Genomic DNA, 21631 nt, shown 5'->3' with positions numbered 1-21631 from the left:
AACATACAGTACAATGGAATTTTGTTCCTTTGGGAGGGTTGTACATAAATAAAAGGAAGTGTGCTACATGCTAATTTTTATTTGCACCACAGCCGGTCAATGCCACAGGGAGATTTTTCTTTCCTGGTTCAAATAAGTTTAATCATTTACTGTGTCATATTGAACATCAGTCAAGATTATGGACACAATGTCTAGTGCTAGTAAATGAGAAACTGACACCAAATTAGTGACTAATAATATATAACTTGGACTCTTCCTATAAAAGCAGCTTTAAAAAAAAAACTTTTATTGATCCACCAAAAATGTCTGCAATAACCTTTGTTTCACTGTCATGAAATCAACTTAATTCAGTGCCTAACAATAAATGTGCATTGTGCACTATAGGGCCACTTCAGTAGGTACACTTGCTTACTGTATGAGAATTGAAGTCAACAAAAAAGTGAAAAACAAGGCTTTTCTTTTTGCTTGGCTGTTTACAAAAATGAGACTTGGCCATTTGACATGAAAACTGAATAGAAAAAAAAAGTGATGTTGCTCTAACATATATCGGATAGCGTCAAGGGGAAACTGCAACTTAAGAGTGCTGGTTGTCATCCTGATCTCCTTGTGTATGCGTTGTCCCTTGTGAGTCATAGACATCTTCGGGAGTTTGGCCAAACACGGCGCCGGTCCGACTGAGCAGGAACACTCCGGCGTGTAAACCACCAACATTGACCCAAACAGTGTGCTGCTTCCTCCACAGTCCCCCCATTCTGAACAGAGCCTGCAGAGCACATAATTCAGTGAGAAAAAAAAAAAAAAAACATAATCGTGAAACACCATCAGACAACACATAAATAAATAAATAAATAAATACATTTTTAAAATGAGGGAGAGTGGTGAGAAATGCCGGCAACTGACATCATTTTCAACTGATAATCCAATGACCAAACTTTTTGATCGAGACGTAAATACCATGAGACAAGTGAAATCTCTAAAGTCCAAGAATTTTACAACTTAAATAACATTTAACATAAGGCAGCCATTTTGCTACTTGCTGTCGAGTGAAAATGACATCACAGTTGCTCATGTAACAACCAATCACAGCGCAGCTTCAGAAAACAGGTGAGCTGTGATTGTTCAGTGCCTGAGACGGCAAGTGGCAAAATGCCCCCGTGAGCAGTGATTGGTCGTTGCCTGAGCCCTAAGCAACTGTGATGTCATCTTCCGTCGTCAGCAAGTGGCAAAATGCCCCCCCACCCCCCAAGTGGATAAAAATGGCTGGTTTTTGCTTCATAACTCACAATTCACAAATGTAATATTAATCAGAATGTCATGTTTAGACAAGTGACATCACATATAACATATTATTGTCAAGAAATGTTTAAGGTTTACTTCCCCTTTCAGGCTTCAAGCTAAAAGATATAAAATGTGGATTTTTTTGTGAACAATCGTTTAGTGTTAACAAAATTTATACCATATTTTACTTTTTTTTTTTAACAATAGAAAACTTAAATATAGGACGTCTATTGACAGTTTAATCTAAAACAAATTATTTCCATTGTCTATACTGAAATGAGAACAAATCGGAGGATGACCAGCATCCAGAAACAGATTGTAATCTCAACAGTTCTACTGTAATTTTATTGTACATGCGTTCAAGAAAAGCCACAAGTTCCCATCTGTCACGAGTCAACACGCACCAGTGACCACAAATCGACGTTAGATCCATTTTTAGTTCTATAGTCAATGACACAACATCTAATGTGACCGCAATGTTGTGTCAATGATTTATGCTTCAGAAGTGAATTAAATCTGCATCAACACCACCTGAGGTGTTCCCTGAGAAATCATGCAGTTCCCTTGAGAGGACTGTTCAGGTGTGCTCGTGGCAGAGACAGATGGATGAGCCTCGATCCATGCCGCGAGCTCACACTGCTGCGGGATTCCCCGCGAGAGGTCATTTCTATTTCCTTTAATCACCTGAGTCGCGTTCTGATTCATATATCGGTCACTTCCTTTGTGGGATGTTATGCATACAAAACTGAACCCACGACCTCTCAATTTGGTCTCGGCCCATGTTTGCGTGGGAGTCATGTTTGCATGAGGCTGGCGACAAAACAAGTGACACAACTCTCCATGATGATGATAATACCTTGAAAAAGCATTTCTTGTCCTGTGTCAACAGCACAGCCTTCCCGGAGGCAGGCCTGCACACGCGTGCCATTTCTCTCAGGCAGGACGGGTAAAGGTCCCAGTTCTTCTTCCTGGAGCCCATCCTTCAAAAGTAAACATCTCGTGAGCCTTCTTTATAGGATCAGCTTTGCCTTTTAACTACCGCTAAAAGGCTCAAATGCTGGGTTGTTTTCCGAAGCAAAGTTGGGTTACTTAATTCAACCCAGCAGATTGGGTTGAAGATTGGATTTGGGTGCGCTAAAGAGCTGAAGCTAGTCGCTATTTTGGACACTAATAAAATTAGTATTATTCTAAACTGCAGTACTCTTGCTAACCTATTATTTCTTGTTAGCTTTAACTCATCAGTACGCGTAGTATTTACCCCTTGTTGGACCAAAATCGTTACCCAACGTGCCGGGTCAAATCCTCAACCCAATGCGCTCAGGTATAATTAACTCAGCAATGGCTACATCCCAATTTGGCTTACTTTTAGTTCTAAAACATTGTGTGGGCTTTATTTATTTATTTATTTATTTTTTACCTTTTCCCAAAGGGCATGTCAGTGATGATGATATCAACTGAGCTGGTCCTCATCGGTAAACTGCATAAATCCCAGCGTACAGTATCAATGGGCAGCCCAGGTGCACTGTTTTTAAACACAGACAGTTCATTACAATATGCACAAACAATTTTCAAGCACTTTCAAAATGTAATTTCAATCTTATCGGCTGTGGACAATAACCTATTTACTCAAACATACAGATGATGAGACGAATGATAAAAGCAAAAGTTCTATTTATTGATAATAAGCAAAAAATAAAAAAGACTTAGCAACACGCGTGGGAGAGGAAGAGCACTCATCTAACCTTGACAATGCCACCACAAGAATTTGAAAGTATTTCACACACCCAGTCATTAGCAGGATCATTAACTACAGAGCCCGACTTGTTTACAAGCTGCCTCTTCCCACGAAACGTCCACTGGTTCGTCATAGCCAAACATGCAAATTAAATTAAATAAACAAAGGATGCTTTTAAAGCATATTTCAAGTCTAAGAGTACTTATGTCGCCTTGATTTACACAGTCGGAGTACGATTACATTCATTAAATCAACATTACCATTATTTGAGAAGGCAGAGTTTATTGCTAAACCTTAGCCTAAACAACACAAAAGCCTGCAGTGGCGGAAATTGTCCATCTATCTAGCCATCAGGTTTAATAGACGTGACTGATGCTCACCTGCCCTTGTCCGCCTTCCTTTTCTGAATGTGACACACATTGTTGACCGTGCGGTTTACGGCCATAACATTGTTGTCTCCAGAAATGTAAAAGGCCGCTGGAAACTCTAAGGCCCCCTGAGGACTCACACACACACATACACGTCAGAGGGCAGGGGTTAAATACATAAAGGGCAAGCTTTTATTAAATGTATTTTTTCCAAATTATGTTCTTACCTCCAAAGGTATTGCACCAGTTCCACACATTGGATCAAGTATAATATCGGAAGGCTGTGGTTGACACAACCTGTTAGCACACAATCGAGTAATGAATACAAATGACAAAAGAGATGCCACGAGGCCATTTACAAGCAAAATCAAGCACCACACCAACTTCACTGCCATGTATCTGCCTGCTTGAAAACATATCAACTTCAATCAACCTAAATACATGCATCTTATAGTACACACACTTTTGTATATGAAACATTAGCTAATGAGAGATCAGCTTTATAAAAGATAATCTAAACAGCAGAATATGGTTCGGTCAATCACTGCAGTATGCAGTGGCATTGAGTGCAAAGCTAACTTCCACCATCTTGTGGCACAAAAGGGAACTGCTTGGAATACATTTGCATACTGAACAGGAAAATTTTTCATATGGACACATAAACCAATATGGACTTTGTCAGGTAAGATCTCAGATTGTACCTGAGCATTCCATAGCACAAGGTGGACCGCAGCGTGGTGGGTCCAAAGTGGCTGATGTTTCGTCTGTGAAGACTCTCTTCAGTAAGTGCGATGCCGATCACCATCTCGGTATTGTGTATATTTAATAAGACCTATAGAGGGCGCGTTGGATTCAGTAGGCAATCAAACACACTCGACAGCGACTTCAACAAGTGCACTCGCACAATCTGTTTATATTCAACATAGAAAAGCATTCGCAAAAATGGTTTTGCCTAATGTTCTGTTTTGATTGACACAGATATTAATTTAACAATAAGTTTATTATCGTGGTTGTAGTTTGCAATGGTGGAAATGACTTTGCATCACACGGAGAGCTTTTTATTTTATTTTATACAGTTTGCTTATAAGGTAGTCAAAATATTATCATCGCCTCTCCAAATTATACGCTGCGATTCAATTTGACGGCCCAGAAAACAAATCAGTTATGCCCCACTTTAAGTTCCTTCATAGCTTAGCATACACACATAGGATAATAAATATTGCTGAATTGCAGTGAGTCACTGACGTTTTTTTTAGGGGGGAGGCTTCTATTGGTACAAATGACAGTTCTCTGCCATAATATTGTGCCGTAATATAAAAACATCTAGCTCCGCGATACAGTATAACCCTCTTTGGTTTACATCGTTATTTTGAGTGAATCTTTGTAAATATTTTCGGGATGCACCTTAGATGTGAATGTCTGAAAATGATTATTTATTTACAACAAAAATCATTTGTTGATGTATCCATGACAGTGACCTATAGTGACAAGCCAATTACATTCTCTTCCACTAGATGGCAGAATATATAATTATCCTCTGTATCTAAATACAGTATACACACTTTTGTGACATTTTGTTTCATGGCGTGTTGACATTTCTTTTGTGAGAAAAATAGGCAGGTCGTTTCTTGGCTACTAAAAAGCTATTCACTCAGGAAAAACATGCTTACCTCAATGTCAAACTTGGTCATGTCTGCTTTCCACTGGAAGAACTCCTGTACCGCCCCACCAAAATCTCTGGCTGCCTCATTGGAGGAAAAGCTGTGCTTGTCACCAGCCCGGTTGCAAGTCACACGAAACTTAATTATTTTAGCCTTGGGTACTGCTTCTTCAGAGTCCTGCGTGTTGGTCTCAGTGTCAGGTGCCTCCTCTGTCTTGTTTGGGTCGTCAGCAACTGTTGCCTCCTCCGCTTGCTCCTGCAACTCAGCGTCAGCCACGGTTGTGTCTCCGGCCTCACCGCTGGGTTTGACTTTGGCTCCTTTACGTTGACCTTTTCTCTTTTTGAAAGTGCGGTTTAGTTTCCACACTTCCAAGGCGTTAGTCCACGGGAGCGCGGAGGCAAGCTGCTGCAACTCTGCCAATGTCTCCTCCTGGATACAACAAATGAAAAAGCTTAATAGCAATCTAGAAGAAATAGGGTAAATGCAAAATTCTGGATGCAAAGGAATAATAATATTTGAAAGAAGTTAACTGTATAAATATGGTAATTTCACACTGTAAATAATTAATTTCCTTTATTTATTTATTTGTACTTTGTAAGGATGTAAAACTGCATTACATGCATCAGTTAATGCAAGTGACTATTACCTTTGATTCTTTAAATTGGTACTGATCATATTCGTCTACAACCACAAACAGGTTGTCTACAGACTTCAGCTGGTGAACCTACGGGGACAGTTGATTCACAGTTAGCATTATGCTAACAACAGCTTTTTTCCCCCACCATACATCTATCAGTCTTACCTGGAAGAGCTTGTCAGTAGTAATAGTGAAGTAAATACGACCACGGTCTTTGCCTATGCGCGCTTCTACGCCGATCTTCTCATCGACCTCCTCTGCAGCGGTGTGTTCGAACCCCGTGGGTACCGTCGCCCCAATGGTGACGCTGATGATAGACTCAACGTCAAGAGGCCCATCTTCCGGGGAGAACATGTCTGTGGGTCTGCTGTTACGAGGCAAGAGGCTAGTGAAGGTGAAAAATGATAATCCTGCAATTGCACTGGAAGAGCTAGGACCTTGGTGTGTATGTCGCCGCAAGCCTGTATGTAAAACCACTAATTACTACTTTCCTATTAGTCAAGTTTTGACTCAGTGACATAGATACTGTATTTCCCCCTACATCATGCTTTGGGGGTACACTTACTGCAATGCTCTCACCTGTGGGGAAGGACAGCCACAGCGCAATTTTTCAGACTTTTTTTTTTTTGTAAGGGACAACAAGCACAAAGACCTTAGTGATACTTGTGAGACTCACTGACATCACACTCAACTTCACATCGCCAGGTCCCGCCTCTTAAAGGCACATCCAAGTGTGCAGATGCTATTTATGTGTTCAAATGTGTTTAAAAGTTGAAATGCGTTTGAAACGTGTGCAAGCTGGATAACCATTAAAAATCGTTTTTATATGGTCTCAATAGATAATTGATTTTAACCTGTTGTGGGTAGATCTGGAACACATCCATATTTTTAATCTGTACTTCGTTATACAGTTCTTTCAGAATATATCTCCGGTAATAATAACTCCCAATTTACAGTAGCCATAAGAATACAATGGCAGTACTGTATTACCGTGCATTTTTCATTGCAATAACAGCAAGTTACGTTAGCTTGCTAATGCTAGCTTTAGGTTGCTATAGAAGGAAGTTGTCACGGGTAAATAACGACGCCGGCTTTTTTAAATAAAGCGCTGGCTTCACTAATAGTGCAATTAATTTACCGGCTTGACTTGTCAATGCTGAAAAAAAACAATCTTTGAAGCGTGTTGATGGTAAACTTGCCAAGTAGACAGTCATACACGAGGAGACGTATTTGTGCGTCGCTATCATTGAAGGAAATACAGCAAATACTTCCGGTCTATTGCCTTCACATTATACTCGAAAGGTTACAAAACTAAATAATCTTTTACGATTATTGTTACTGTAATTATTATAATGTATATAATTAAATATATTTGTTCTTACAACACAATATGAGGTTAAAATAATGTTTTTTTTATCATTATAAAAATACAGAAGAAGATTGTATTCTGTAAATCAAAACAGCAAATAGGAAGTGTAGTGTCGGGTGAAGTGCTTTCATTTAACTTGACTTTTCTAGGTGTAACTATGGTAAGAGACCAACAGAGGGCGTAAGAATGTAATTTAACCATCCAGCCATCCATTTTCAGAATCACCTAGCCTCACCTGGGTCACGTGGATAAATAAAAATAAAGGCTAATAAATACATTCATTAATAAATCTTATAGTTTCCATGCACAAAACCAATGCATCAGTGACAGTGACAGGCAGATGGTTCCTCAGATGTCCTCGCCTCTTTCCTATTCTCCCAACCAGAATGCTACTTTTGAGTGATCATGGTTGAGATTCTTTTTGAATGGACGTAAAAAAAAATAATGTTTTTTAATTAAAACATATTCAACTTTGTGCATCACGACCATACCACACATGCTTCAAGTTGATCAAATAATGTTTTCTACAACTTTGCTTGTATCCGAGGAGATCATCATTCTTTCCAACTCTTCAGTGTGAAATCTGAGACAAGTTGGTGCTTGTTGATATGATAATGAAGGAGGAAAAAAAATACACAACAGATGGAAGGCTCCATCAACTTACGCTTTTAATGAACACAGTTTCAGAAGCAACATCTTTTTTTATACTGCTTTAAAGGAATTGACTTTGGAAGAATGTGCAAAGACCTATTGTTTGATTGCTTGTTGCAAATGGACCATTTGCAATTTCCGGGTTCAAGGGGGCGTTCCCGTACACACTTCCTGGTTTGAACTCGTAAAAATCCGACTTCCGACCATCTTCGAATGCAGCATTAGAGTACTAATGTTGCATTGATTTACATAGTCAGAGTATGATTAATTATATTAATCAAATCAACATGATCAAATATGTACCGGTAGTACATAACAGCAAATGCAATGTTCCCATTTGAAATGGTAAAACAAGCATTGAGTATTCTTTCAAGTGGTCAAGTCATTTACAGTGATATGTGGCCACTTTTGCAGTGTATACACAAGAGCCACCTCCATGAGAGCAGTTGAGTGATGACACTGTAAATCAGAGTCAAGGTAGTGTCACCCACGACAACGGCGGCTGTCAGCTCTTTGTGGATGCTTGTCTTGCACTCAGATCAGTTCTTATAAAAGATGTAACTCAGCGCCCACTGGCATTTTACCCTGTGGCTTATTGGATCCAATGCCATTTTCCACTTAGCTGTGTCGCCATGTTGCATCAACATCTGAATGGTTGTTCACAATACAAACGCTCATCTATTTCACTACCAATTTTGACATCTGACAAAATCCCCATTGGCGGATGACAGGATTACTTAATAGGGTTGGACGGAACAGTGATGTGACTATTAACATAAATGTAGTAATTACACTGAAGGAAAAATAAACAGAGCAAGATAAGAAACAACCTCAAAAGCACAGAATGTCCATTTCTGAATAAACATGTCTTTAAGGTTATACAAGCACTATTGTTGACCAAAAAATCTCTTTAACTCATTCACTGCCATTGACGGCTATAGACGTCAAAAATTCATTTGAACTATTTCTATTAGTTTCACATTTTTTCCACTTTTGTCAATAAGAGTATGAAAACCTAGAAAAAAAATGTATTGTACGTTAAAAACAGATATACAATTTGTGATTAATCGTGAGTTAACTAGTGAAGTCATGTGATTAATTACAATTAACATTTTAATCGCCTGATGTCCCTAATTAAAAAAAAAGAAAAGATGATTAAAATTAGGGGCGTTAGCCATTTTGAAAACCTTTAGAGGCACAGTAAGCCTATATGCTGTTTTTTGTTACTAAATCAAGATACTGTTGTGTGTTTTGCACCCCAATTTTAAAAAGTTATTCTACTTTGCCAGTATTTAAAAGTGTTTACTTTGCCAGATATTTCAGTTACACAAAGATGTTTTTGTGGTCCATAGCTACACAATATTGAGGTTCAGACAGTATCCCATGATGGTTTCACTTTCACGTAGTGGGACAAGGGCAGTTCCCACACTCACTCTTTAGAAAGGAAGAAGTAAAAGGATCTCACAAAGGCTCTCTGTGCTACAAAAGTAAAGTCGCAGCTTCCCATTATTCCCTCCTGAGACTCGTCAAGAGAAAGGAAGGGGTGAGTAACAGAAGGCTTGTGGGAGGAATGAGCTTCTCTGATGTAAACACAAACTCACGAGCCACACTCTTGTCTGTTTTTGTGACTTTCCAGTAGGCTTCACAACCACAAGTGTCTGCTCCTTCTGAGCTAATTCCTCGGAACGCATAACTGACGCTTGAAGCCCCTAAAACACTGATGATGGACATTTGTGGTTGCATTATCAGTTGGCACTGTTTCAGTTGGTTGTGGAATGTAAACAAAGATATTTTTTTCCAGCATAGTAAAAATTGTTGGCAAGCCTCTTTGGTCATTAGTTCTGTTCTGTTCTCTTACATGCTACTTTACCGAAAGCCAGGTAAAATTATTGTGTCTATGTAATTAATATTGTTGCTCGTATTGTATTGAACAGCTACTGTAGATGTTTTTCTGTCATGGTAAGTTCCAGTTGTGGTTCTTTGGTTATGAACACCCTGCTTATCCTGCTCCAAAGTCCTCCATAGGGCAAACTTTTATTATATATAGACAAAGTTAAGAGTCTCAAATGTTTTTACCTTTTTTTGAAAATTTGAATGACAGCTAAGAATATTAAAATGTTACTTAAACATTGCCAGTACACTTGATACAGGTTTTAAATATGAATGATTTCCAAATTTGATTTTGTTACCTGAACAAAATGGATGATTTTCATTGCCTGTAAGTAGAGTCAAAAACTGATAGATTGCAAAAAATGTCCATACATTTTCTGTAGCACATTTTTCTTTGTGGTGAGCTGGAAGTTCAAATTATGTAGTTACTAACTCTACTTGGTTTTTAATGTGCTGTTTCACACATGTAAACAAAGTACATTAATTTAAGTCCTCCGTTTATTGTGGCAGACTATTTACTTTTGAGTGGTTCGCAAACATTTTGTGTCAAGTACCCACTAAACATTATACTTAGCTCTCCAAATACCATCAAAATGTCCAACATTAAAATACAACAGTATGATGTTCATAAAAAGTTATTAAAAGGAGAAAAAAATTATATTTTGTGTCACTGTGGGTTTGAGAAGTAGCATTGCACCTAATTGTTGTAAAAAGAAAACAACTGTAATTTTAAACTGGATTGCATATAGACGTTAATTAAAAACTGTACCTTAATAAATGTCTCAAAACAAATAATTCTCAACGAATTATTGCAAATGTATTGGATTTACAAAGTTAAATACAACTAAACTGAACATTGGCAGTGATACCTCCATCTACCACTAGAGGGAGCCTATGTATCACTAATGTTACTCTAATCACACTTTATCTGTTATTTGATTAAAAAAAACGTTTTAAAGCAATAGTTCATACTTGTATTTGACATCCGTGCACTATTAAAGAACATATAAATCAGATAATTCACCTACTCAAGTAATTATCTGTATTTCTATTGTGTAAGTTATTTATTCTAAAGTATCAGTCGCTGCATACTTTAGTTTTTTTTTCTCTGCCCACCTTGATGAATAACACAAAACTACACATTGACCAGATTACATGACGATGTGATTGCATTCGTTTGCCTGTATCAAAATGATATGACTGATTGTGTCTCGTGTGGTTTGTGCTCTCTCTCTCTCTCTCTCTCTCTCTCTCTCTCTCTCTCTCTCTCTCTCTCTCTCTCTCTCTCTCTCTCTCTCTCTCTCTCTCTCTCTCTCTCCGTTTGCCTGCAGCTCAATTAGTCAGACAGGCAAGCGGCGTCTGATCTTTGTGAGCTTCTTCCCAGTCACACGCAGGGAACACGGAGCTAACTCCTCACCATTTCTCCCCTCATTCCCCCGCCAACATGCCCACTTTGGAGCTCCTTTGTGGCTTTTGTTTCTCCCGCTAACTCCTCTCCCCACCTCCCTCCCGGTCGCTGCTGGATTAAATAAAAAAAAATAAGAGCGAGAGAGAGAGAGAGAGAGCGATGCAACATCGGACCCGAGTGCTCTCCTCCCGCTGATTGCAACGATTGTCGCCAAGTGCAAGCCGCTTTTTTGTTTCAGCGAGGAAACGTCGCAAAGCTCTGCAGCCTCTGCAAGAAACGCGGATCTCCCGGCACCGAGCCACCGGAGCGCTCGACTTGCAGGCTCTCAGCCACACGAGCAGGAGAACCATGTCCTCGTCCAGGTTCAAGAAGGATAAGGAGATCATTGCGGACTACGAGACCCAAGTGAAAGGTGAGCGTTGACAAAAACGCACACACCGCTAACCTAACCTTAATTGCATCTTGTGGCTTGCACTTTTTGAAATGGTTGTCATGACTTTGATGTGAAAGCATCCCCTCCTTGGAATCAGCCTTGCAAAGCAGTGACAATACCATAAGACCCCAACATCTAAAAATGTGTTCCTCTCATGCACAAATGCATTCATCTACAGGCAGTTGGATTTTTGCGGTGGATGACAATGTGGTTAGGATCTTGCCTCTGCATGCTCGTGTTGCCGGGTAAAATAAATCCCTGTGTTGAAATGAGTGCAGGGTGGCTGCACCTTCTTCACCACATCTTGGGCCTCTGTTCGGCTTCCTGTTGATTAAATGAATGCAAATAGTGAGTGAAATGTGACTCATGAAATCTAAAAGCATTAGAAGTCTCAATGGTTTTGGGTGGGCCACGGTGAGAAAGAACTCTGATCACGTTTTGACTTGTTTAGTCATTATCGACCAAACTGGGCTGTTATCTCTCACGTTGACATGCTTTGCTTTATCCTTGAACGTGTCAGTGAGCTCGTTCGGACTCATAATTGAAGGTCATCTGATTAACTCTGAGGGAACAATTTGTGATTGTTATTTACAAACAAAACAGGTGCAAAATTGTGATGGAAGCTATTTATCACATTGTGTTGCCACACGGAAACTATTAAAGACACCTGCAATCCATTTGATAGTACTTAATCTTTATAGACCAATTAGAAGTGCTGAAAAATAATAGTGGTTGCTACCCCATGTAGCTGCACACCTCAAAATGCTACTGAGGACCCACATAGGGCCACTAACTAACCAGATATGACAAAAAAAAACTATTTTTAATATGTACAAAGCACGTCTTTTTATTTATTGAACAAATGTACATAAGTCACCATAGACGTTTGTAACACTGTTGAATATACTAAAAAAGACTGCCATCTATTGGTGAACACTATTATTACAACTTAAAACCGCTCCAGTACAGCAATGTACATTTGCTGGAGCCTATCCCTGCTGGCTTCGGGCAGTAGGCGGGGTACACCCTGAACTGGTTGCCAGCCAATCGCAAGTCTCTGTTATAGTTCACCTCAAATGTATTAAATCAAATTCTTGAAGTTCTTCCAAATCAAATTTATCTTACCTTTCTGGACCTTCTACTGTCCACTCAGACACTAACCAGAAACAGAAAAGGGCCAACCTTTTGACTGTTCCCATAAAATGTCTTGAAGATTTGTCTATGCATATTTCGGTGATAACTAAGGATGCCTAGCCCAACCTAGTTTGGTTAATAAATTGATTAATAGGCCATTAAAGAAGAAAGAAAGAATGAATCACCATTGGCAAATCATGATCATGATGGAAGAGTCACCTGGAATTACACTCAAATTGACCCATTAAAAAAGTGGGAAATTGAAATTTTGTAGAACAAGTCATTATACACAATGCATTTTGTTTAATATATTTGCAATTTGGTTTAATATTGAGATATCTATGTTCATTTGATGCAGGCGCAGATGGAAATTGTTTAAGCATGAACCCACCCTTATATTAGATCAAACACATTAGTGCATGACATTCCCGAGATCATATTCCACTCTACTTTTTGGCTTTATAGATCTTCCCAATCTATTCCCATAGTGGACCAATCAATGTTTTGTGGTTCTCTCGTCTCCACCCTTACTACCGTAGCTGTGGTTTAGCCCAGGCAAGGGGTCTGAAAATGATATGGCCTTGGTCAGTTATTTTGATATCCATCACAAGTAAAAAGAAAATGGTGCACTAAACAGCACTATTTTGTGGACGCTTCACACAGAGTACAATTGTGAATGTACTGATCTTGAGCCAGCTTTTTACCAAGTGGTGCTCGGGTTTCATTTGCAGGCACTGGTCCCATGACTAAAACCCAATGGCTCCATTTATGTTACAGCTCAGGGGCTTTGGCTCATTATCCCTCAGGTTCAGCTTTAAGCATCCAAAAGTGGCTACTATTTCTTTGAGAAAGTGCCACCATGTCAATGTCCATCTTATTTTTCTTGTTCACTGCTTTACCCGAGGCTAGTTTTAATCATTCTTGCATCAATTATTCAACTCGGATGCCACCGTGCTGTGGATGTAACGCTCCTTTTTGAGTGCCAGGCCCCCGTCTGGCCCGGTTTGCATTAGCCCGGGTACTTGAACGGCACGAGGAAGAGGGATGCTAATTTATGGATAATTTGTCATTCAGCGCTCGTGCGTTGCATAGACTGCAGACACAGGAGGCTCTCCACATCCTCACAACAATGGCCACGTTGGAGATGAACCAAGCCAGTGAGTGAGCACTAATGAAATTCACATTGGAAATTGCACCTGTCGTATTGTGACTTATGGCTTAATGGTTCATGTGGACATGGCAGAAGGGGCCCTTTGTCGTCAGAGTGTCATTGATTGGGTCATTCCAAGATCACAAGGTTGTTTTATTATGTATGAGGCCTAATAAGTGAGCGACATGAAAAAAATAAAAATCTGTAGTATAATAGCAGAATGTGACAAGCACCAAGAGAAGTGAAAACCATGAAGTGAACTTCATTCATACAATTGTAAAAGGCAACTCAAAGCCTCCTTTGCTTTATTCAAGCTATTCAAGCTGCCACATTATGATGCATTTCCATGTCAATCGCGAGGCTGGTTAACTGTGACTGGCTTGGAATGGTGTGTGCTTGTAGCTGCCCGCTTACATTTTTTACATTCAAGATTCTGGGGGCTTGCTCTTGAACTGCACACACTTCCTCTAATTTGCAGCTATAAAACTCGAGGCCCGCGGGACTGTGGGCACTTTTCAAAACTAGCCATAAAAAATGATAAGAATCAAATGCAGAACAATTATGTGTCATGATGGGGCGATTATTAGGGTTCACACAAAGAGCACGTTACACACAAAAAATGCAGGTTACTGGGTAGCTGTTGATTTTGAGCAGATTAGATTACTTTTACCAAAGGTTGGGCTAATTATTGTCACCCAGCAGATTAGGTTCAAGATTGGATTTAGGCGGACTGAAGAGCTTCACAAATCGGACAGTTTTGTGTACGGAAGTTGAAGTACATTTAATTTAACATTCGTAGGAAATGTTGACAGTGGCTGGAGTTTGGGGTACAAATTCCAGTCTGGGCAAACTGTGACATCCATTTGGGTCCCTAGGCAAGACCCTTGCGGTATGCCATATGCTAATTCCTTTGCCACTGCCGGTCCCAAGCCTGGTTTGCATCCTGTGTAAAAACCGTGCCAAATATATCATGCGAGTGACTGGCTGTGGTGACCCCTGACAGGAGAAAATTGCTTTTTCTTCTTCTCAGAAAATGTTGGTAATGAATTGAGTATTATTTTGAACCTAATAGCCCGATAACCCATTTCTGGAACTCATCAGTATGTGTAGATTTTTCTCTTTGTTGTAGGGCTGTGCAATTAATCGAAATTCAATTACAATTTAAATTATTATACTCCACAATTACAAAATTGTCATAAGCATGAACCGTCCACAATAAAAGATTATTAATACAATTTTTTTATTGTTTAAATGTATATATTTGTATTTGAAAAATAAAATAACTAAATTAATAAATCTTGTTTGGTCCAAAAGAAACTTGCATAAATATAGTGTTTCAAAGAAATTAATTTGTCTTAATATTTTTTATGTTTTAACATTTTCTTGTTTTATACCAAAGAACAAATGATCGTCCTAATCGTGATTTCAATTATTGCCAAAATCAAAATCTTGACTACTTGAATACTGGGTCAAATCCTCAACACAATGCACTGGGTATAAATAGCCCAGCATTGGCTCAGTCCCTTTTGAGCCCAGTGCTGGGTTAACTATTTCACCCAATATGGTACAATTTTGAACCCAGCAATTTTAAGAGTGTAGGTAAGGGACAAGACATTTCCCTCCTTTCTCATATTTCCTATTTGCCATCTTAGAAACTTGGGGCGCTAAGTAGCGAATCGCCAGGCTTCCTGTTCTGTTTTTTTTTTTCTTGGAGGGGTTGTGACTGAAGATAAATCCCTTGGGTGTTTTTATATACCTGACCAATAAATCAGATTTTGATTTATGCTCCCTACATCCCAGTCATATGCCCCTCTTTACGTCCCTATCACACAATCCACTGAATTATTATATCAACAATCAATTATTAATGAATTGATTATGTCCATCTTTAATGTTGCTCCGCTAATTTTGCCGTGCAAGAACGGTTTTACGCTGACACAGCAACTTTTTTGGTCCATATCCACAATATAGATATTTATTTTTGCTAAGTGCAGGTTGAGGACATTTTTACTGTTGACTGGGTTTTTACTTTAGGGTCAGCACTTCCATCTATTCTACTGGCCATTTTTCTTGCATCCGTCTTTGAAATGGATCACTCATTTGTTTGATTAGAGTGGAATCGAATTTGGCTCCAGTCAGGTTTCCTGGCACGCTATACCTCTGGGAGTAGTGTCTGTCTTGTTTTATTTGTTTATTTAAAAAAAAAAAAAAAAAACGTTTTCATCAATTTTAAAACTACATTAGACTGCAAGTTATTTTGTGTGTTATCATCCAGGAGTCAGACAGCTTCTCTGATCTGGAAAATAAAAAATGAAAGCTCACAGATGCTTTTGAATTCACACGTGCGCACACAAGGAACAAGGAAGCATGTTTTGACACTTTTACAAGTAATGTGTGACATCCTCTCTGCACACTGCTTCGTTTCCACACAAGGCAGAGAAATCATTTGGTGTCACTTTTAGGAATCTGTAAGTCATCAAAACAAAGACATTACAAAACCTATCTGGACATTATGTACTTTTTTTTTTTAAGCGTCTTTATTTGCACTTCATGGAGAAACACCATTCTGGCCTATTATTGCATCTCAAAGTTTTATAGGGAAATTAACCTTGCACTTGCCATGATGAGCTAAGGCTTTAATGAGTCGCTCTGCTCATATACAAAGTGAAAACTGCTCACGGTTCACTGTGCTCACAAAGCACTGAGAGTTAGTTAGTGTGGACAACCCGTGGTGACTTTGCAGACGACATGTCGTTACTGCGCAGCTGATGCCGGGTCGCTTAATGGGTGCAGGGTGGTGAAAACATGCCCGCATGGACTTAGTGGCTCTAAAAAACCATCTAGCAACCATGTAAACACAATAGTCCTGTGGTGGACCAGCTTGTTTTTTCTGTGGTTGAAAAGACTTGGGCTTCCCACAGAGTTGGTTAGCCTACTTGGCAATTAAACTGGCAACCCAAGATGCCATGTCAGTAAAGACATGCCAAGATGTCCTCCGTTTGTTATGTTGGAGACAATGTTGAAGGGACTGTGTGTAATTATGTGCTCTCCCAAACAGTATTTCCATGTCAAGGCATCCTGCCATCACACTGACGTTGCTTGTTTCGAAAGACCCCACCACGCACCGAGCGACGTGGGCGAACGTGACCGAAGCGGACAATCGCAAACAAATTACAGCCGGCGACTCACACCCACACACTTGGCGATTGACCCTCGCAAACATACCAACTCGCCGCAGTGGAAAAGCTGCGACCCCTGATGAATGTTTTGTGAAACAATGTTTTGAGGTGCCACGTATTTTAGTGAACCACTCATTGGCTGCGCTCGGGTATTTCAGCTTTTTAGCCACATATATAAATTAAATTCCAAATGTAGTTAAAGGGATGGTCCAAAGATTCTCCCCATTCAAAACTGACTCCTCCCATGGCCTCTCCCCAAAAAAGAAAAGGGCATTCGCCAATTGGGTTAGCTTCACCTATTGCACGGTGTAAATATAAGTTTGACCCTTGTTCTATATTGCTGAGTTACCCTAGTCAGTGTGACTTAGCAGCCTAGCATGTCGCTAAATTAGCAAGCTAACATATTCTGTGTTTGGCACTTACCTGACAAGCAGGCTAACTCTGTGCTGCTCTTCAGTGCTCGGAAGTGGGTAAATGCCAAGCCAATATTCCACTACCACACATTAACAGAAGCCCAGAGGTGTTGATTGAGACGGATTTCATGTGTATTCATCCAGTCTTTATCTAGTGTATATTTCCGAGTGAAGAACTTTGGACTATCCCTTTAAGTATTGTTTTAAAACATGATCCGCAAACTTGAACTCAATTTGCCTTCTAAATCCTGATACTCTATTCGTGCTGTCAATAACAAATTACTCCCAAATGGATGACATGTCAAATGAAAAAATCCAATTAGACCAAAATTGTAAATGATAAATGGAGAGCACTTGTATGACACTTCAACAATAACATGGCGCCCAAACTTCTTTAACCCTCACATTCACTTATTTGAAAACTTAGCTACTACTAACTGTAGAGCACGCTGGCTCGTTTTAACGCTTCTATCTAAGATTAAGCTTTGCTTTTTGGTCTAAAATGGCTTACTTTAACCAGAAACCTTCGCTGTACCGTGGTGAAAGGTTGGACCTGGTTTTGTTTTTGTGCGTCATGTCTTAAATCCATTCTTGCTGCCTGGGACCATCTGCTAGCTAGCTGGGGAGACTTTGTCTTCAGGGCTAATTTAGGGTGACTAGAAGTCTGAGTTGAACCCGGGACAGTACCACTTTTGAACTTTGTGTGCCAACCCAAATCCCTACAATCAAACAATTAAAAAGGAATGTAACTGTTATATTCCTTCCTATTTACTTTCACATTCCCGTTTGCGTTCTTATTCTCATCTGTTAGCAGGCATGTTTTTGTAATACCGGAACTACTTCCTACTTATGTGTCTTAAGAATCATGGGGAATATAGTCATAGAAGCCTAATACTGCAGTCACCAGTCAGGCCCAATGCAAGCTAAGCTTGTCCAGCGGCACATTTCCAATGTTACAATGCGGGACCGAGGTGAGGGAACCAGCACAGCCACCTCCCAATAGCTGCTGTGACCGAGCAAAAACGGTTGGATAAAACTAGATGCCGAGGATCAGCCAGTCAGGAAAACTAGAACACTGCAATCATTCTGTCACTGTTCGTTGCGTTGTTCAGTGTGCCTGTGATGGAGGCAACTGCCACTATTTAACTGGATGTTTGTCCCGCACATAATCAGCCTTTTCACTGAATGACAAAGATGAGCTTTTCACACAGCCCCAATTGTATTTTGGGGTTGTGTGCTAGCATTTATAAAGTTGAAAAAAAAAGTCAACTTAAATAGAAGTGTTCTCAATCACTTTCTTTTTTTCTTTTGTTGGTGCCAGTTGGTACAAGTTCACACTTATTGAACTAATTGATTGGATAATGTGTGAAGAAGCATTTTATTCCTTCAACATCAGAGCACAGTGAGCACACATCAAGTTTCATCACCCCAAAAGAGTCAAACTAATCCGTACAACCGTAACATTCTTTATAGTTTCGCAAACAACAAATTACTGTAGTTAACCACTATGTCTGATTATCCGCACGAAAAAAAGGGCTTTCTTGACATTAAAAATGCCCTTTTAGAGATTGATTTTGTATATTATATTGTTGTAGCCCACAGTCACACCAAAAGGTATTGTATTTTAAAATAATTCTTAAATCACAAATGCACATTATATGACTTTAGTACAAGGGGTGTTTTTTTTTTAAATTAAATGCTGCCCTGTTTTTGTAAAAATATTTGACAGTAGTCAGTTAAAAAGATTAGAAAATAACTATTTAAGCGGTCGTCGATAACACATGAAACAGGGACACTGTACAGAAAAAAACACTCCAATGACTTTGAAAGGCTTTTTATAATTAGTGAAGCTCAGTCATTTCAGTCAAGTTTGGGACCTTTGAGATTGACGTTATTATGAAGCGGGAGCCTCCTCCTCAGTACTGTAAGGATAATTAAAATAGCACAGCTATTTGTAGCTCACAGAAAAAAATATCATTTAGCCACCTCTCACAGTGGAAATAGACTTGCAGACTTATTAAAATTTCTATTAAGGACCATCAAAGACCAACGTGTTGTTTTCTACAACTGAAGCTTTACTGTACTCTTCAAGAGGATGAATAAACTGTCTGTTTTAATTATGTTAGTGATATTACTAAACGCATCAGCGAAATTGCAAACAAATGTCTATATACTAAAAATTAAGGAGTTCTGCTCCTTATCAAGCGCCGCACAGTCAACATGGACACCTTCAATCCGTGCAATGTCAAATCAAACGCTTTGATCTTTGGAGCAATGTCCCAGTCAAGATTTTTCAATGGATCCTGTCACTGTTATTGCTGCGCGTACACCCCCAGACCCCAAACCCATAGAGTACATTTGCACTCGTACTATATGTCTGAGTGATGGGCCGCACAAACGGTGACTGTTCGCTGCCTTATTCAAGGACTCCTTGATGGTAGTCAGGATGCAGCCAAGCATTTCTCCAGCAATTTTCCCCTCGAACCCTGGTCCATCAGTGCATGAAGTGCTATGCTCACAGCCCTTTGGCAATGCACTCCCCAAAAAATGGCAACTCTTGTCTTAACACACTCCACAAAGACATGTCACGTAGCCAATGTGCTGTGCTTGTTTAGACATGAAGGTGATAGCATACTATTATAATAGCATCTATCAATGCAGAATATGTAGTAAATATTCTTCAAAAACAAGACTTCAGGCAGTTTATTGCCACTCTCAGTTGAAGGCTACTGTCAATCAAAACATAAGAGAAAGATAATTACACCTGTATTTATTTAAAACAAGCACAGCCTTATGATAGCTTAATGCTAACATACAATTTGAAACACCATAGGCACACAGGCTAACAATTAGTCTCTAGATATCTGAATGCAAAGAGTACAGCAATTTACAGTATGTAGACAGATAACAATACTCACAGGCATTTACAATATATTCTTTATCCTCCGCAAAGAGCAAAGAATAATCCTGCTGTACGAAGATGTCCAGATAGAAGCTAAGCCTCCACTACAGTATAGACATATTTCTGTATCGTACTGCCTCTAGGTGGCACCAATGAGCATTTTTAGTCAATTAAATTTAGTAATTTTCTTGTAAAAAACAATTGAAAAAAAAATCAATGGGGAAAGGTGATATGAAAAACAAGTGTTTTAGTTATGAACATGGTCACAGAATGAATTAAACCCACATCTCAATGCGCCACTGTATTGAATTCAAATTTGCATAACAGATTCTGCTTTTCTATATTTTGGGTTGATGAACCAGTGGAGCATATTATTATACAGGGTGAGCCAAAACTAGGTATCTTTTTTTTTTTTTTTTTTTTTTTCAATTTCATTTAATTGTTTTCATTGTACATACAGTACAGACATATACACTTACAGTATTTATTACAATAACATTTATTAATCAGTTTAATAATGGGGTCAAACCATTGAATTGTGGCATCACACAAAAAAAATATTTACCAAAGAACTTTTCAATTTTAAAGTTTTTTTTCAAGCCGTGTTTTTACTAACTACACTAACAGCAAACACTAATTTATGCAGATCTTGTTTATAATAATGTTCAAAATATATATAAAAAAATACACATTTTTAAGACTATTAATTGAAGCAGTACTCCAGCAACCCTCAGCCTTTGGTTGTGTATCCACAGTCAAATGCTGCACACACCCTACGAGTTTGACACGGGACAGGTCAACACAAGTCAAAAATGAATTCCATTGACTTGGCTTTAACTCTTTAGGGTGGTTGCGTGCTGCTTTTTTCTTTCTCTTTTTTCATGCACCTTTGCCGGAGTCGGCAACATGGCTGCTCACTGAAAGAAATGGTTAGATTCAATCATGTTAGTTTACAACTAAGTTGTAACTTGTCAGGTCACTTTTGTTATCCAATGGGACATTTTATGGACAATTGATCAAGTCGCAACAAATGAAGTGCCAGGAGTCCTATAAATAGTTTTATTGGAGCTGTTAAATGCCACACCACATGGAAAAATATGTGTCACAGTTTAAATTCTAGTAAATAATGTAAATTGTTGTTGTTTGAAGATTTTTGTCAATAGAGAGTAGCAGATCTTAACAGTTGGTGATGATTACTGAAATGGCCTGTTAATGAAGTAACTGTTAATTACTTTAGGTAATTCGTAATTAGGTACTGTAATTGAGTTGCTTCAGATAGTACACAGCATATTAAAAATAACAAGATGCTTTAACATGTGAATCTGCTTTGGAAAGGCTTCATTTTATTTGCTATTTTATATTTACATCAATGTTTTATTTTCTAATGCTTTAATTTGATAGAAGCATTTCCTTTTTGCATCCG

General features: G+C 39.0%; 2 protein-coding genes across 6 annotated transcripts in view; one reads left to right on the top strand and one right to left on the bottom strand.

The window, feature by feature from the left end:
* Positions 1 to 423: 423 nt before the first annotated feature.
* On the bottom strand, positions 424 to 6935 carry thumpd3 (THUMP domain containing 3). 4 transcript variants are annotated; one of them, XM_086087249.1, is made up of 10 exons: positions 6879 to 6935; positions 5845 to 6043; positions 5689 to 5766; positions 5052 to 5471; positions 4083 to 4213; positions 3609 to 3678; positions 3394 to 3509; positions 2696 to 2800; positions 2135 to 2258; positions 424 to 763 (listed from the first exon to the last, which is right to left on the bottom strand). In XM_086087249.1, the coding sequence occupies exons 2-10, from the start codon at positions 6031 to 6033 to the stop codon at positions 575 to 577; spliced, it is 1422 nt and encodes a 473-aa protein (XP_085943375.1). In that variant the 5' UTR covers positions 6034 to 6043; positions 6879 to 6935; the 3' UTR covers positions 424 to 574. The 4 variants fall into 4 exon arrangements, with proteins under 4 accessions (XP_085943375.1, XP_085943374.1, XP_085943372.1 ...); XM_086087248.1 differs by having other exon boundaries at positions 5845 to 6064; positions 6818 to 6926; XM_086087246.1 differs by having other exon boundaries at positions 5845 to 6046; positions 6818 to 6926.
* A 4014-nt stretch (positions 6936 to 10949) lies between these two features.
* Positions 10950 to 21631, top strand: part of srgap3 (SLIT-ROBO Rho GTPase activating protein 3) — a 67444-nt gene continuing 56762 nt past the window's right edge. For both annotated transcript variants that reach the window (XM_086086654.1, XM_086086653.1), the window contains exon 1: positions 10950 to 11409. In XM_086086654.1, coding sequence (XP_085942780.1) covers positions 11346 to 11409 — 64 coding nt within the window. In that variant the 5' untranslated portion in view covers positions 10950 to 11345. The remainder of the gene's footprint in view (positions 11410 to 21631) is intronic.

The sequence above is a fragment of the Leptonotus elevatus genome, chromosome 10 (assembly GCF_054856555.1).
Source record: "Leptonotus elevatus isolate MCC_2025b chromosome 10, RoL_Lele_1.0, whole genome shotgun sequence".
NCBI classification, from domain to species: Eukaryota; Metazoa; Chordata; class Actinopteri; order Syngnathiformes; family Syngnathidae; genus Leptonotus; species Leptonotus elevatus.
This window is presented reverse-complemented; position numbering and strand designations above follow the sequence as displayed.